The 16,791-nt window shown below is 50.3% G+C and overlaps 2 protein-coding genes and 1 non-coding gene across 3 annotated transcripts; all 3 read right to left on the bottom strand.

Annotated features, from left to right (window-relative positions):
* Positions 1 to 3,621: 3,621 nt before the first annotated feature.
* LIM2 (lens intrinsic membrane protein 2) lies at positions 3,622 to 10,867 on the bottom strand. Its single transcript, XM_027515320.1, has 5 exons — positions 10,727 to 10,867; positions 10,075 to 10,255; positions 5,660 to 5,809; positions 4,203 to 4,337; positions 3,622 to 3,971 (listed from the first exon to the last, which is right to left on the bottom strand). Exons 2-5 carry the CDS (start codon positions 10,247 to 10,249, stop codon positions 3,910 to 3,912), a joined length of 522 nt encoding a protein of 173 aa, XP_027371121.1. The 5' UTR covers positions 10,250 to 10,255; positions 10,727 to 10,867; the 3' UTR covers positions 3,622 to 3,909.
* Positions 10,868 to 11,059: 192 nt separating this feature from the next.
* Positions 11,060 to 13,134, bottom strand: C18H19orf84 (chromosome 18 C19orf84 homolog). Its single transcript, XM_027514972.1, has 2 exons — positions 12,978 to 13,134; positions 11,060 to 12,289 (listed from the first exon to the last, which is right to left on the bottom strand). Exons 1-2 carry the CDS (start codon positions 13,010 to 13,012, stop codon positions 11,590 to 11,592), a joined length of 735 nt encoding a protein of 244 aa, XP_027370773.1. The 5' UTR covers positions 13,013 to 13,134; the 3' UTR covers positions 11,060 to 11,589.
* A 1,185-nt stretch (positions 13,135 to 14,319) lies between these two features.
* Positions 14,320 to 14,392, bottom strand: TRNAG-CCC. The gene has a single exon. It is a non-coding gene; the product is annotated as a tRNA-Gly (tRNA).
* Between the last annotated feature and the right edge of the window lie 2,399 nt (positions 14,393 to 16,791).

Genomic DNA, 16,791 nt, shown 5'->3' with positions numbered 1-16,791 from the left:
CTCTATCCTCAGCCTGATGCCCAAACACAACCCATATAAAACTCCTGAGTTTAACCCCAACCCTCTCCTCCCACCTAACTGCTTTCTTAATCCCAACCCAACCCCAATCTAAACCCCATCCCCAAACCCAAATCCATCCTCACATTTAACCCTCTTCTCATTTCTATACCTACACCAGTTCTACCCCTACTTCCTTCTTCATGCCTCTCCCCACCCCAGTAATTCCTACCTCAATCCACACACCTCTCCATTTTTACCTTCATCCTACCTCCAGGTCCAAGCCACTGGAGGACTTAGAGCAGAAGGGGGACAAGATATGAATCATGTTTTAATAAAAATTCTTTTAAAAGTCTAAAAACAAAGCGGCAGAAGGTGCAGAGAAAAAGGAACCCTCTTACACTGTTGGTGGGAATGTAAATTGGTACACCCACTATGGAGAACAGTGGAGGTTCCTCAAAAGACTAAAAATAGGACTTCCCTGGTGGCACAGTGAATGGGAATCCACCTGCCACTGGTGGGTGGTGGGGGATGTGAGTTCCATCCCTGGTCTGGGAAGATCCCACATGCCACGGACCAACTAAGTCCATGTGTATTGAGCCTGCACTCATTTAGGAAGATGTTGGTAAGAGCAGATGTGGGGTGTGAGAGAGATCAGGAGCTCAGCTTTAGACTGACATGTGAAAATTGAGATGCTTCTTCGAGTGGGAATGTTGAGCAACTAGTAGTTGAAGCTGTAAGTCTGAAATTATAACATTATTGTTATTACTAGAGTCGTTGTTCAGTTGCTAACTCATGTCCAGCTCTTTGTGACCCCATGAACTGCTGCACACCAGGCTTCCCTGTCCATCGCCAACTCCCGGAGTTTACTCAAACTCATGTCCATTGAGTCAGTGATGCCATTTAACCATCTCATCCACTGTTTCCCCCCTTCTCCTTTTGCCCTCAATCTTTCCCAGCATCAGGATCTTTTCCAATAAGTCAGCTCTTCGAATTAGGTGGCCAGAGTATTGGAGCTTCAGCTTCATCATCAGTCCTTTGAATGAATATTCAGGGTTGATTTCCTTTAGGATGGACTGATTTGATCTTGCAGTCCAAGGGACTCTCAAGAGCCTTTTCCAGCTCCACAGTGGGAAAGCATCAATTCTTTGGCGCTTATTCTTCTTTCTGGTCCAGCTCTCACATCCGTACACAACTATTGGAAAAACCATAGCTTTCAGCCCCTATAAATTCCTGGAGTAAGTCTCAGTAAATATTTCTACTTAAATAGGCTTCAATAAATTATAATTAAAGAAGACTTTGTGCTTGCTTTGGCAGCATATATTCTAAAGAGGAAAAGAGGAAGACTTCAATTGCTATAATTACTAGAGGAAGCCTCTATAAATACAGTATTATTGTTATTTGAGGAGGGCCTAATAAATATGTCTAGAGAGTAAGCCTCTATTAATATAACAGTTCCTAACATAGGCTGCAATAAATATTCTTATTATTGGAACTAGCTTTCTAAACAGTCTTATTGTTTTATGATAAGCATTAGTAAATCTCATGGCAGTAGGCATGAGTTTGTTGAATGAACTAACAAATGAGTGAATGAAGAGAAGGTCAAGGTCATGAATGATGGATGAAGAGGCAGCTGCAGGAGGAGGTGCAGGTCAGACTTCTAGTGTTTATTCTTGGAGGGGCTCATCCATGGAGGGACAGGAAGTTGGGAGAACCAACTGGAGATGGCATGAGTAGGCAAGGAAATTGTTTTTTTCACAGATTTTTTTTTTTTCCGGCTATGCTATGCAGCACGTGGGATCTTAATTCCCCCACCAGGGATTGAACTCAGGCCCCCTGCATTGGAAGCTCAGAGTCTTAACCATTGGACCACCAGGAAAGTCCCACAGATGTTGTCATCTATCCTATTATCCTCTTGTGATATTGTGATGTATAATAAGTATATTTTGGTCTTTGTCCCCACTTCCGGCATCTAGAAAAAAGAAGTAAGTTCTGGTGGCTCAGATGGTAAAGAATCTGCCTGCAAGGCGGGAGACCTGGGTTCAACCTCTGGGTTGGGAAGATTCCCTGGAGAAGCAAATGGCTACCCACTCCTGTATTCTTGCCTGGGAAATCCCATGGATAGAGGAGTCTGGCTAGCTACAGTCCATGGGATCACAAAGAGTCGAACACCACTGAGTGACTAACATTTTCACTTTCAACTTTCTGGCATTCAGATCCTTAAAGCCTAAAATTTCCTAAATTGTGAGGGCAATCAAGGTGTCTCGTGTTATATTAGTGTGCTGACTGGGACCACCCCTCCTTAACCAAAGGGAGGGGGCTGGTTGCCAGGGGGACCAAGCACTCCATTAGAGGGTCAGAACTTGCAGTCCCAACACCTGGCCTCCTGGGAGGAAAGAGAAGTTGGAAATTGAACTCAGTCACCAATGACCAATGATGTTCTCAATCATAATTGAGTAATGCAGCCTCCATAGCGGCCCAAAAGGAGAGGGTTCAGAGAGCTTCTGAGGTTGGTGAACTTGTGCTTTCGGTGGGAAGAGTGACCTACTTGGAGAGAGCATGGAAGTTGCAGGCCCCTTCCTGCTTACCTTACCCTGGGCATCCCTTCCATCTGGATGTTCTGAGTTAGATTCTTTTATAACACACTGGTGACCTAGTAAGTACAACGTTTCTCTGAGTTCTGTGAGCTGCAAATGAATCGAACCCCCTCAGGGGGTCGTGGGGATCTCTCATCTCTTGCTAGCCCTTCAGAAGCACAGGTGGCAACCTGGACGTGTGACAGGTGTCTGTAGTGGGGGGTGGTCTTACAGGGCTGTCTTTAACCTGTGTGATCTGTCAGTTTCTTCAGGTAGATTGTATCTGAATTGAGTTAATTGCTTGGTGATGTGGGGAAAACACACACACAGAACATACGGGGACCTCTCTAGTGGTCCAGTGGCGAAGACTCCATGCTCCCAATGCAGGGAGCCCAGGTTCCATCCCTGGGGAGGGAACTAGACCCAGCATGCCGCCGCAACTAAGACCTGGTGCAGCCAAAAAAAAAAAAAAAGAATTGGACTTACATACATCAGCTTCCTAGCAGTTGTGAGTGAGCCTAGGAAATTCCCTGGCAGTCACCCTGTGGTTAGAACTCCATGCTTCCACTGCAGGGGGCCTGGGTTCCATGCCTGGTTGGGGAACTAAGACCCACAAGCTGCACTCGTGCATATGTGCTAAGTCATTTCAGTCGTGTCCTACTCTTTTCGACCCTATGGACTGTAGCCCACCAGACTCCTCTGTCTGTGGGATTTTCCAGACAAGAATACTGGCATGGGTTGCCATGCCCTCCTCCAGGGGATCTTCCCAACCCAGGGATCAAACCTGCGTCTCCTAGGTCTCCTGCATTGGCAGGTGGATTCTTTCCCACTAATGCCACCTGGGAAGCTACTACAAGCTGCATGATGTGGCCCAAAAAAAAAATAAAGAAGAAGTGGAACCTAGTAGCAGGGGCCTGTGTGGTTTATTCTGGTGCCCACCCCTACAGGAATCAAACAGCTTGGGCTACTATAATACAACCACTCCTGCCCCATTCACCACAATCACCCCTCTTTCTCTCTACCCCAAGCCCTCAGGGACCACATTTCAGTAGTTTCAACCAGTTTTATTAGACTCCAAAAAGCCGCTCTAATGGATATCCCATTTCTCTAACAACCCCCCAGCGGGTGGGGTTGTAGGTCTTCTCAACTGCCTCCCCCAGGCCCCAGTCTTGCTCCCTTCCCCTTGGGACACAGGAGTCAGGGGTCCCCACCCAGCGTCCGGGACCAAGCCCCCTCACGCCCCCTAGGAACCAGGACTTCAGGCCTCTAGGCCCTTCCCCTCCTCTTCAGTGACCAGACTTCTACTTCCAGGTGCAGTCGGGGCACACATTTGGGCTCAGCGGGGAGTGGACAGGCGCCGACATTCATGCATCCGGTAGGCACACATGTAGAAAATTCCTGCATGAGAAGAGACCCCAGTGGACCCCGCCCTAAGCCCTCCCAACCCTCCATCTCCCCAGCCAGCCCAAGATCCCAACACAGTATTCCCTTTCTCCCTGATTGTCTGCAGGGATTGGAGTCTGCTTTCTGGCTCAGTGCTGGGCGCCCTGTCTGGGACTCCCCATCATTTTGCCCTCCTGGGTGCTGCTGGCTGGGACACAGACACTGACCCACCCCCAAACCTGGTACCTGCAAAGAAGGTCATGAGCAGGGCTACCCAGCCCAGGATGTAGGACCAGGAAAAGCGCCAGTCCCCGAAGCGGCGACCCAGAAAGCTGACGGTGACTCCAGTGTAAATGGCCAAGGCCAGCAGGACGAAAAAGGCTGGAGAGGGCGGGAGATGGGGGTGTGTGTGGGAATGGGGTTGAGTTTAGAGATGGGGCTTCCCTGGTGACTCAGAAGACAAAGAATCTGCCTGCCATGCAGGAGACCCAGGTTCGATTCCTGGGTCAGGAAGATCCCCCAGAGGAGGGAATGGCTACCCACTCCAGTATTCTTGCCAGGAGAATCCCATGGACACAGGAGCCTGGCAGGCTACAGTTCCATGGAGTCACAAAGAGTCGGACATAACTTTTTGCTTTTAGAGATGGGAGTTGGAATGAGATTGAGAAGGGGGTATGGATGCAGAGAGGGATAAGGATGAGGATGGGGGCTGAGTTGAAAGTAGGAGTAAAAATGAATGGGGAGTAGGGTTAAGGGCAGGCATGGGGTGGGGTCATGTTGCGTCATAAAGAGTCTGACTAGTCTTCGTCTCTGGTTTCTGGGAGGGAAACTCTAAATCCTTGGAACTTTCTGAGTAATAGGAGTGTCTTTGTTTCTCTTGAGCCTCTCGAATCACACCTGAGTTTATATTGACGAGCAGAGATGACTCAGGGTGAGAGCTGGTCACCAGAAAAACCAACCGTAGGATGGAGGGTTGGGACTTGGAGCCACCTGGGATCACTCCAACCTCTGGGGAGGAGAAAGGAGCTGGAGACTGAGCTCAATCAGGTGGCCCATGATGCAATGAAACCAAAAGAAATGTAGGCCACTGCTGCTCACTGGGGCTTCCTGGTTGGTGAACATATGGATGTGCTGGGGTTGGAGGGTAGGGTGATGAGCCCCAACTCTGTAGGGAGAGGGCATGGGAACTGTGTCTTCAGGACTCTCTCCAGCTTCACCCTATGCATTTCTTTAGTTGGCTGGTCTTGAGCTGTATTCTTGGTAATAAAACTGAAATGTTTAAGTATTATGCTTTCCTGGGTTCTGTGAGTTGTTCCAGCAAATTTTTGAACCTGAGTGGATCCTGGGAACCCCTGAATCTGTAGCTGAAGATCAAAAGTGCAAGTGGGCTGGGAACCCCACTTGCAGCTGAAGTAGGGGCAGTCTTGTTGGGAACTGTGCCTTTAAGCCTGTGGGGTCTGAGGCCAGCTCCAGGTGACGAGTGCCAGAATGGAATGGCAGTACACTTAGGTGGTATAGGAATCAACGAGCGTTAGAAATAGTCATGAAGTTGTTGTTCGGAGTGGAGGTGGGATTCCGGTGCAGGTGGAGTTGAGAGTGAGGAGCAGTGGGGAATGGAAGCAGTGTTGGGGTGGGCATGGGTGGGGGTTGGAGCTGGGCAGGGAGTCAGGGAGAGGGGTAGGTGTAGGGTGCGGTTCACTCACTGGAGGCGAAAAACATGATGCCTGCAGAGAAGGGCCGGGAGAGGCGGGTGAAGGTGGGCTGCTGAGCGAAGGCCACGATGCCCATGATGATGCCAGAGGTGGCACAGAGGGAGGACAGGATCATGAAGGCCCGGGTGGCATTCCAGTATGCTGTAAGAGCACCCCACGGTCATTGCTGTGCTGCCCCTGCCCTCAGAGGGAAGGCTGCTACCTCTGAGGGCAGGAATGCCTTCCCCCTCTCCATATCCCTGACCCAACTCTTCCTTCACTGCTCTTCAAATGGCCCCCTCTTCACCTGGCAAACTCCTATTCATCCTCCAAAGCCCACCTCCCAGATCCCCTCCTCTAGGAAGCACTCCCTCACCCCTCAGGCACCATCGACACTCCCTCCTCTGGTTTGAGACTCTCTTTGTCTATCTCCCTCTCCAGCCTGATTGCTCCCTGAAGACAAGTACCTGGTTGATTCCACATCACAAACATGCCCAGCAGAGGCTTGTTTAAACAGGAGTCTGGAGAAATGTTTGTTGGATGAATGAGTGAGTAAATGAATGAATACCAATTTCCCATATCCCCCTGCTACTCACTGTCTACCCTCTCTCTCATGTTCCCTTTCCCTTCCCTCATACCACTTGCCCATATCTAAAAATGTCCCACTTGTTTATTTCTAACTTGTTTATGATGTCTAACTCTCTGCACTGAGTTTTCGGCTCTGTAGGGACAAGGGTCTGGCTTTCTCATTCACTGCTGTATCCCCAGCATCTAGTGCCTGGCATGTAGTAGGTGTTCAGTAAACATGTTGAATGAATGGAGATCCCTGAGAACAGTCTTCATGATCTCAACTTCCACTTGGCAACTATCAAGTATGGACCAGGCTCTCTTTTCCTGTATGACCCTATTTATTCCTTTCAAGAGTCCTATGCTGTGTTTTCCTGCCCATTTTTTCAAGTGAAGGAAGGAATAGAGGCTCAGAGAGGCTCAGTGTTTTGCCCAAGGTCCCACCATTAGCAGAGAGACTAGAGTTGAAAGTCAAGCTCAAAACTCTCAGTCTTAACTACTTGGGGCCACCTGCTGGTCATACCCAGCTGACCATGAATCCAGAGAAGGCTTGAAAACCGGAATTTTCAACAAGAGCTGGAGGTCCAGATTTTAATGTAAAATCTCCAGATTTTTTAACACTGGCGTATTATAAAACAAAGACATCTCTTTGCCAACAAAGGTCTATATAGTCAAAGCTATGGTTTTTCCAGTAGTTGTATGTGGATGTGAGAACTGGACCATAAAGAAGGTTGAGCGCTGAAGAATTGATGCCTTTGAATTGTGGTGTTGGAGAAGACTCTTGAGAGTCCCTTGGACTGCAAGGAGATTAAACCAGTCAGTCCTGAAGGAAATCAACCCTGAATATTCACTGGAAGGACTGATGCCAAAGCTGAAGCTCCAATACTTCGGCCACCTGATGCAAAAAGCCAACTCACTGGAAAAGACCCTGAGGCTGGGAAAGACTGAAGGCAAAAGAAGGGGGTGGCAGAGGATGAGATGGTTATATAGCGTCACTGCACTGACTCAGTGGACATGAATCTGAGCAAACTCCAGGAGATAGTGAAGGACAAGGAAGTCTAGTGTGCTGCAGTCCACGGGGTCACAAAGAGTCAGACACGACTTAGCGACTGAACAATGACGACGACTTTGGAAACTTTAAAAATGTTATGAACACACGTCTAAGGTTGGGTTTGGCCCTGAGGAAGCACGCTCAGAACTCCTGCTCTAATTTTGGTGATTGGAGTACATCAGTCATACAATGAATGAACAAGTTAAACCAGTTGTTTGGGCAAATACTCAAAAATCTATTGGGGTGAGGTTGTCCCTGAGCCCCTCAGTCTCAGGGTCATGAAGGTGTCAAATGAACCGAAGACCTCCATCCAGCCTCCCTCTCTCCCTTCCCCGGCAAAGATAAGACAGAGAAGAAACTCAGAGCATCCCAGGGCGGGGGGTGGGGTGGGGTGGTTCCCAGTCTGAATCAGGAGGAATTGTAGAAGTGTGACAATGGATGCAGCCAGAAATGAAAAAGATACATGAGCCTTTTTCCCATGAGATACATGTCCCATGAGCCATCTCCCATGAGATACATGGGATCCTAAAAAGACACATGATTGGCAGATGGGGCTCTGAAACCAGTAGCCCAGGGCAAGTTTTTCCACTCCTCCCGCCTCAGTTTGCCGCTCTAGTGAATGGGCAGGTTTGGTGAGATGGGGTAGATGAAATCTCCTGCCACAAGCCTGTCACATCACAGGGCTCAGGGAAGGTGGGCTCCTCCTCCCAACCCCCTCCCCTTGCAAAAGAATTGGTTTTTCAAGGTCATGTATTCCGTCTTATTCATAGACACAAAGGAACTGCCTTCTTAGTGTTGTTGGGACAACTAAGGGAGTTAATCCAGGCAAAGTACTTAGTATAGCATGTAAGGCACAGTAACAATATGTGCCAGTTATTATCCAGTACTGCCATCACTGGATACATATAATATAGAACATTTGATACACTGTATATCATTAATATATTACATAACACATATTATATAATATATGTGAGGTAATATAGTATATATCTCTATGTATCTCTCTCTCCAGGTATGAGATTCCCAGGTGGCGCAGTGGTAGAGAGCCAGCCTGCCAATGCAGGCGATGCAAGAGATTCCGGTTCAATCCCTGGGTTGGGAAGATCCCCTGGAGAAGGCAATGGCAACCCACTGCAGTATTCTTGCCTGGAGAATCCCTGGGACAGAGGAGCCTGGTGGGCTGCAGTCCACGGGGTCCTAAAGAGTTGAACATGACTGAGCACTCACAACTTCCATATATATGTGTATATATACACTTGACCCTTGAACAGCACAGGTTTGAACTGTGCAGGTCCACTTACACACAGATTTTTTTCCAATAAATACATACAGTACTACACGATCTGGGGTTGAATCCGCAGATGCAGAATTGTGGCTATGGACCCATGGCTGTGGAACAGTAGATACAGAGAGCTGACTATGTGACTTGAGTATCCAGGGGTTTGGGTATCTACTACGGGTCCTGGAACCAATTCTCTGAGTATGCTGAGGGACTGAGGGATGACTGTACATACATACAAATATATACAGATAGGGAAAGAGGTACACAGAGATACATAGTACATTATAATAATTTATCAGAGAAGGCAATGGCACCCCACTCCAGTACTCTTGCCTGGAAAATCCCATGGATGGAGGAGCCTGGTAGGCTGCAGTCCATGGGGTCTCGAAGAGTCGGACATGACTGAGCAACTTCACTTTCACTTTTCACTTTCATGCATTGGAGAAGGAAATGGCAACCTACTCCAGTGTTTTTGCCTGGGGAATCCCAGGGACGGGGGAGCCTGGTGGGCTGCTGTCTATGGGGCTGCACAGAGTCGGACACAACTGAAGTGACTTAGCAGTAGCAGCAGCAGCAGCAGCAGTGCTTGAGACTGGGTTCAGTCCATGAGCCAGGAAGATCCCCTGGAGAAAGGAATGGCTACCCACCCCAGTATTCTTGCCTGGGAAATCTCACGGACAGAGGAGCCTGTTGGGCTATGGTCCATGGGGTAGCAAAGAGTTGGACCCAACTGAACAACTGAGCACGCATGCACATTAGTCCATCTACTGTAAGAACTATTTTTATCCCATTTTTGCAATATATAGTGTAATACATACACTATATGGGCTTCCCAGGTGCCACTAGTGGTAAAGAACCTGCTGCCAATGCAGGAGACATAAGAAATGCAGGTTCTGTCTCTGGGTTGGGAAGATTCCCTGGAGAAGGGCATGGCAACCCACGCCAGTATTCTTGCCTGGGAAATCCCATGGACGAGGAGCCTGGTGGGCTACAGACCATAGGGTCACAAAGAGTCAGACATGACTGAAGTGACTTAGCAGCAACATATACACTATATATCTATATACACATATATACACACACGTATACATATACACGTATGTATTACATGGCTTGGCTCATAACAAATATTAAAAAATACCTCATCTAGCATAGCAAATTTAGGGTCTCTATTGCTTCTGCATCCTCCTAGTACTGAACAGAGTTCTTGACACATAATATTTGGAAAATGCTCTTTTGTCAGCCCCAGCCCCAACTGCTGTTACCTGACCTCTATTTCATGCCAGAAAATGTCACCTTTCTCCTTAACTTCTAAATCAGTACATCCTGTAATTGTACCAGAAAAAAAATACTGGAATCCCAACTCTGTCCCTTCCCTGCTGTGTGACCCTTGGGCTGGACCCTTTCCCTCTCTGAACCACAAGGTTCTCCATCTGCAAAACGGGGGGCCCTTCTGCTATAAGGTTCTGCCCTGAGGGAGGCTCTGGTCCCAGGCAGAGCCCAGACCCCATCCCGGAGCCTCACCAATGCTCTCCGTTTGCAGATAGCACTTGGTACCCAGGCAGTATCGCCACAGGCCCTGGTGGGCAAAGGCCCCTGACAGCCGGTACTGCATCCAGTGGTCTGTTGCCGTGGCCACCACCAGGAGGATGGTCCCCACCCAGGCACAGAAGAGGCCGCCTCCCATGAAGCTGTACATGGTGACCTGTGGGTGAGGGGAGAAATAGGGTCACGAGCTGGACTCCCGGGTCCTGGGGGAGGTGAGGGCTGGGGGATCTGAGTCCTGGTTTGAAGGAGGAGGACCTGGGGACCTAGACTTCCAAATCCTAGGGTGGGGAGAGGGGGTGGGGGCTGGGACATCAGGTCCCAGTGGGAGCAAAGAACTGGGCACCTGGACCCCTGGCTCTGGGGGAGGAGAGCTTGAGGACTTAGACCTATGTGTCCTAGGGGAGACCAAGGCTCGGGGCCTAGACATCCCAGTCCTAAACTGGGAAGGGGCTAGACACTCCCTGCCCCTTGGGGCACCAAGTCTCTGGGGGGAAGGAGAGGGCTGGGGCCTGAACTCCCAGATTCGAGGTAGAAGGGGGCTAGGCTAGGACCCACCAAGTCCCAGGGAAAGAAAGGAGTCCCAGCCACCTATGTTTGGGGGGAGGAGGGGGCCACGCCTAGTCCTTACCTGAGTAGCAGATTCTGCCGAGCCCTCCGTCTGCCTCGGCCCCTCTGAGCAGACTGAGCCTGGCCAGGTCGCTAGCCTCTCGGCTCCCCGGGTCCCCCCAAATCCCTTAAGCCTCCCCACACAATGGCCCCGCAGCCCAGCAGCTTCCAGCAGGCAGAGGCCCCCAGATGGAATTCGCTGAGGCAGGAATCCAGGCCCTGCCTCTCCGCAGCCCCTGGCCCCACTGGCCTCTCTCCGTGACCCTCCCAGCCACCCTGGCAGCCTTTCACAGGCCTGGCTCCCGGCACCCACTGGGTTAGCCCGAGCTGCGTAAGCACACACAGACACAAGACATAGGGACACTCAGCCATTTATTGTGCAAGCCAGTCCCCCTCTCCCGAGGGCAGAAAATGGGGTGGGAGCCGCAGGTGCCTGGATATGTTGGGACAACAGGGTTTTCTGCAAGTGGGGTCACAGAGCATGTCACTTGGGGGCTGGGACAGGAAGGGGGTTGAGGATGAGGCGGCGCTGGCTGGGGTTGAGGACACGGCTGCGTTGGGGGCTGGAGCTTCAGTGAAATGAAGGATGACTGGGTCGGGCTGGCCTTTAGGAAGAAGGGGATGAGGGAGCTGGGAATGAGACTACGAGGGTGGGTCAGGGCAGAGATGGGAGCAGGAAGGGGGATGAATGGCTGGGGCCATGGGGTGGGGCTGGCGAGAATGGCTCTGGGGTTAGGAAGGGGGCTGGAGATGTCCGGGGGAGCCCCGGGGGGGTTGGGAGAGAAGTGCAGGTTGGCACTGTAGTTAGGGATACTGTCAGAGATGGGAAAGGGCTTGGGTTTGGGCATGAGGTTCAGGGTTGTTTCCCTGGCTTGGGATCCGAAGTCAGGTCCCGGTGTCACCAGCTGACTCGCAGGAGCCCCTCCTGAGGCTGTGGTTTTCAGGGAAGAGGGATGGGAGTGCGATGTTCCCTGGGTATTCTCTAGCAGGGCTGGGGTCACCCCGGGCTCCAAGAAAACTCTCCTGGTGACCTCCAAGGCTCTCTCCAGAATCTGGGATTGCGGGATCCTCAGGGTCCTGGTACTCGGCCTCCCAGTCCTCAGCAGGTGGCGGCTCCACGGGTGGCTCCGGACCCTGGGTGTCCTTCTTCCCATCCTCAGCAGGAGGTGCTGGTAATGGTGGCGTCACCGGCGGGGTCTTGGGGCCAGCCCCACGGCCCCTGGCCCAGCCCCTCTCTGCCTGTTGAGCCCTCCCAAGTCCCCATCTCCGGTGGCCCCGGCCTGGCCTGCGCGGGAGGTCCCAGCCCCCGCGTCCCTTGGGTGGCCTCTTGGCAGTGCCCGGCTGGGTGCAGCATGCCTGGGGGACACAGGGGCAGGAGGGCAAGGACTGCTGAAGCGAGTAGGCCCCCATCAGGGCGCTATGCAGGAGGTAGGAGAGGGCATCCAGGCGGACGGGGACGGTCACAGAGGCCAGGCTCTTGGGGAGCCCCAGGTGGGCTGGATCTGGGGTACCCAGGAAAGAAGTGGGCAGAGCTGGGAAAGATGGAGGCGGCCACGACCCAGTCCCGGGGGATGGCAGATTGTTCCTAGAACGACAAGAGGACAGGTCAGGCGGGGGATGTCCCCGGTCTACACATGCCTTTCCTTTCCGCAGCCTCGCTGCTTCCTGACTTCTCCCAGGCTTTCATTTCTCACCCTCAGGACGGTTTGCCTCTGACTTCTGGCCCCTTACTTTCTCTCTTTCTCTGTTCCTTCCTCTCTCTCTTTACAGACAGGCGGATCGCTCAGCTGGAGCTTCAGCGTCCCATCGAGCATGGTTCCCATTCCAGGCTGCCCTCCTCACCCATGTGTCTGGGAGAAACATTTCCCGCTTCCGAAACTTAAGTTTTCATACCAAGAGAGAACTTCTGGTGGTATCAAAGGTGCCTCTGAAAGGGCTGGGTCTGGGAAGTGTTCAATATCTGGGGTCAATTATTCTTATTATTTCTCCAGACAATTATTAGTATCTTCAATTCTCCTGGTTCCCGCTAGAAACTTCTCTTTCTTCCATTAATATCTGCTTCTAGCTCTCTCCCTATTTATCAGTAATCTCGCTCAGCTCTGTCGCTAAGATCCTCAAAGATTCTGTTTGTGTGAGATGATACCATAGGCTTCCCCCGCCCCCGCCCCGCTCCCGGTACCCTCTCTGGGTCTGCTCAACTCTCTCTCCGATTTTCTCTGTCCCTCCTCATTCTGGGTCACTGTCCTTCCCGCGGGGAGTCTCGTGTCTCTCACCCCTCAGGCCCAGTCTCTTCCTTTCGCTGTTCCATCTTTACGAGGGTGTTTCAAGCCTTTTCTAGCACCTTCACCTCGATTTCTCCAGCGCTCAGAGAAAGGGGAAGGGTCTGGGAGAAGGTGGACGGGACTTTGTTGGGAAGGGGCGTGGCTTGCGGGCGTGCGGGCGAGGCGTGCGGGCGTGCGGGGTCGCGGCTTGCGGGGCGTGCGGGGGCGAGGCGTGCGGGCGTGACTTGCGGGCGGGCGGGGGCCGGTCGCGCGGGTAGTGCTGAGCAGCGCGGAAGCGTGCGAGGTTTGGATTCTGCCGGTTCTAGATGCTTCCAACCGCACGTCTCTCAGGTCTCAGTTCCCACCTCCCAAGTGCAGGCCCCAGCCCCTTCCTTCCTCAGGTCTAGAAGACTCTAGCCTCCTCTTCATCTGTATTCCTGGACCGCGTCCTGGAGGGAGTTGGGGTGGGGCCAATGGTGTTCTCTAGGACTAAAGGGGCATTTAAGGGAATCTGAACATTGGATGTTCCCAGGGGCAGAGGGGTTAGTAGCTGGACTGCGAATCTTCGAGGCTGGATTTCGTTCTAAGCTCTGTCTCTGACTTACTGTGTGATCATAAACCCTTCTAGTCGCTGTTTTTTGAGAAACGGAGTTAATACTACCTTCTAGGATCTCGTGAGGTTTAAAGGCTATATCGCATGTGTAAAGTAGTCAACACGCGATCCGGACTAAAATTCATCTCAACCAATGAGCCTTTCTTATTGTTATTGCTGGTGACCATGGTAGTATTTTATTGAGAAGCAATGGGATTCTTGTATCTATTTATCTAAGAAATATTATTCAGTGCCTGCTATACTCTAGGCGCCAGGTTGGGCGCCCGACAAAACAGATGCACGCTTATGAAACTTACATGCTGGGCGAGCAACACACAAGGCACAGATGGTACATTTCGTACATGAAAGAGGGCTTTGGAAGTGTAAAGACAGGACAAGGGATACGAAGGCACAGGGGATTATTTTAGATAAGATGGTTAGAGAAGACTACTTGTGGGATGGTAGAGAGACCAGCAGGTGCAGAGGTCCTTCAGGGTGAAACAAACAGTGATTGAGGGACTGGGAAGCAATAAGCTAGGAGATGAACAGGTCTATTTTTCAAAAAACATTTTTTAAAATTTGGGAATACCTTCACATTTACAGAAAAGTTACAAAGATAACTTTGTAACTCACCCTGCTTCCACTCTTGTTATTTCCTTACGTGGTCGTGGAACATTTGTTACAGCTAAGAAATCAGCATAGCTCTTAAAAAAGTATTTATTTTAGTTATTTATTTGACTGCGCTGGGTCTTAGGGATCTAGTTCCCTGACCAGGGATCGAACCAGGGTCCCCTGCATTGGGAGTTCAGAGTCCTAGCCACTGGACCACAAGGGAAATTCCCTTACATGACTCTTAACTAAAACTCCAGACTTGATTTGGATTTCCCCAGTTTTTACACGAACATCTCTTTTTTTACTGTTCAGAATCCAGTGCAGGGTCTCACTGAATCATCACATCTCAGTCGCCTCTGATCTGCAGCCATTTCTGTCTTTCCTTGTTTTTCACAACTTTGACAGCTTGGAGGTTTTTTCCTTTTAATAAAACAGAAAGTGAAAGTGAAGTCGCTCAGTCATGTCCAACTCTGCGACCCCATGGACGGTAGCCTACCACGCTCCTCTGTCCATGGGATTTTCCAGGCGAGAGTACTGGAGTAGGTTGCCATTTCCTTCTCCAGAGGATCTTCCCAATCCTGGGATTGAGCCTGGGTCTCCCGCATTGTAGGTAGACGCTTTACTGTCCGAGCTGCTGCTACCAGGGAAGTAATAACACAGGTCTCTTTTAATTAATAATTCCAACTTATTAGTCTTCATTTCACAGAGGTTCAAACTGGGCCTCAGAGAGGCTAAGTAAGTTACTCAAGGTCACAGAGCAGGTAAATAGCACAACTGGGATTTGAACCCTACCTCCAGAGTCTGCTTTTAATGGAGACACAAGTAGAAGCTAAATTGTATAATACCTTATAGGCTGCATTGAAGACTATGGAATTTTTAAAATTTAATTCTGGAACATTGAGATGACTTTGAACTTGTGCAGGCAGAGGTGTGACATAATTTATGTTTTAAGAAGAGCTCTATGCCTGCAGTTTGGGGAGTAGATTGTGGTGGGGCATAAGACTGGAAGCAGGAAGCCTAGGGAGAATGCTGTTATCCTCTAGGCAAGGGTGGTGATGACCCCAAGGAGGGTGCGGTTAATGGGAAGGGGAAGATGTGAGTGTATTTACAATGTATTTTGGAAGGAGAACCATCAGGATTTGCTGTAGGGCTGCTGGAGGTGAGGAATGGGGAATCAAGGATGATGCAAAGTTTTCAACCTGAGTGGCTTTCAATATGAATTTTCTTATAAAAGCTCACAACATCCCACTATAAGGATGAGAAATCGGAGAGTAACTCACTTTCCGAGTTCTCTTGAGCTAACTCTACACCATGCTGGGGACTCAGAGTAGATGCAGAACCAATAGCTGCTCTTCAAGGGCTCTCAAGGTTTGGGGGGATGAAATCCATGGTAGCATTCTGGGGCGATGGAAGCTGGGACACTGGCAGGGACAGGACAGTGAGAGCCGGAAGTGGGTTAAATGTAGCCTGGAGGCCAGGAGGTGGAGGGTCAAGTCGGGGGCCAGGAAAACAGTTGCTCGCTCGCTAGAGGCTGGAGAAGAAGGTAGGAGAGGGTTTTTTGTTTGCTTGTTTTTACAGGAGGGGCCTTTGGGCTAGGTCTGGGGTGAATGGATGTAGAAAAAATGGTGCGAGCAAAGGCCAAGTGGCTGGAATCAAAAAGATTTTATCAAGAAACCTGGGTTTCTTTTCTGGCAGCTATGATTAGCATTCAGGTCTCATTAATCCGGTTACTGTCTATCCCAAAGAAGAAGCTTTTGTTGAACAGGGCTCCGAAATGATGGTTTGAATTCTCACTCTGCTTCTTACTAGCTCTTGCCCTAGAACAGGCTAAGTCTGTTTTTTTTTGCAACATAAAACTCAATCCCAGCATAACGGCACTGCTTCTAGTTTTGTTCCGTAACGGGTCCTCCTATTTCTGCGATCAGGGTCCGACCTTGTCACTTATCAAGTTAGTCAGTTCATTCGCTCAGTTGTTTCCAACTCTTCGTGACCCCATGAACCACAGCACGCCAGGCCTCCTTGTCCACCACCAACTCCTGGAGTTTACTCAAACTCATGTCCACTGAGTCAGTGATGCCATCCAACCATCTCATCCTCTGTCGTCCACTTCTCCTCCCGCCTTCAATCTTTGCCAGCATCAGGGTCTTTTCAAATGAGTCAGCTCTTCACATCAGGTGGCCAAAGTATTGGAGTTTCAGCTTCAATATCAATCCTTCCAATGAATATTCAGGACTAATTTCCTTTAGGATTGACTGGTTGGATCTCCTTGCAGTCCAAGGGACTCTCAAGAGTTCTCCAACACCATAGTTCAAAAGCGTCAATTCTTCGGCTCTGAGCTTTCTTTATAGTCCAACTGTCACATCCATACATGACTACTGGAAAAACCATTGCCTTGACTAGACGGACCTTTGTTGGCAAAGTAATGTCTCTGCTTTGTACTCTTGCCTGGAAAATTCCATGGACGGAGGAGCCTGGTAGGCTGCAGTCCATGGGGTCCAGAAGACTTGGACACGACTGAGCGACTTCACTTTCACTTTTCCCTTTCATGCATTGGAGAAGGAAATGGCAACCCACTCCAGTGTTCTTGCCTGGAGAATCCCAGGGACGGGGGAGCCTGGTGGG

The sequence above is a fragment of the Bos indicus x Bos taurus genome, chromosome 18, assembly GCF_003369695.1.
Source record: "Bos indicus x Bos taurus breed Angus x Brahman F1 hybrid chromosome 18, Bos_hybrid_MaternalHap_v2.0, whole genome shotgun sequence".
NCBI classification, from domain to species: domain Eukaryota; kingdom Metazoa; phylum Chordata; class Mammalia; order Artiodactyla; family Bovidae; genus Bos; species Bos indicus x Bos taurus.
Note: the sequence above shows the minus strand (reverse complement) of the source record. Positions and strands in the feature narration are given on the sequence as shown.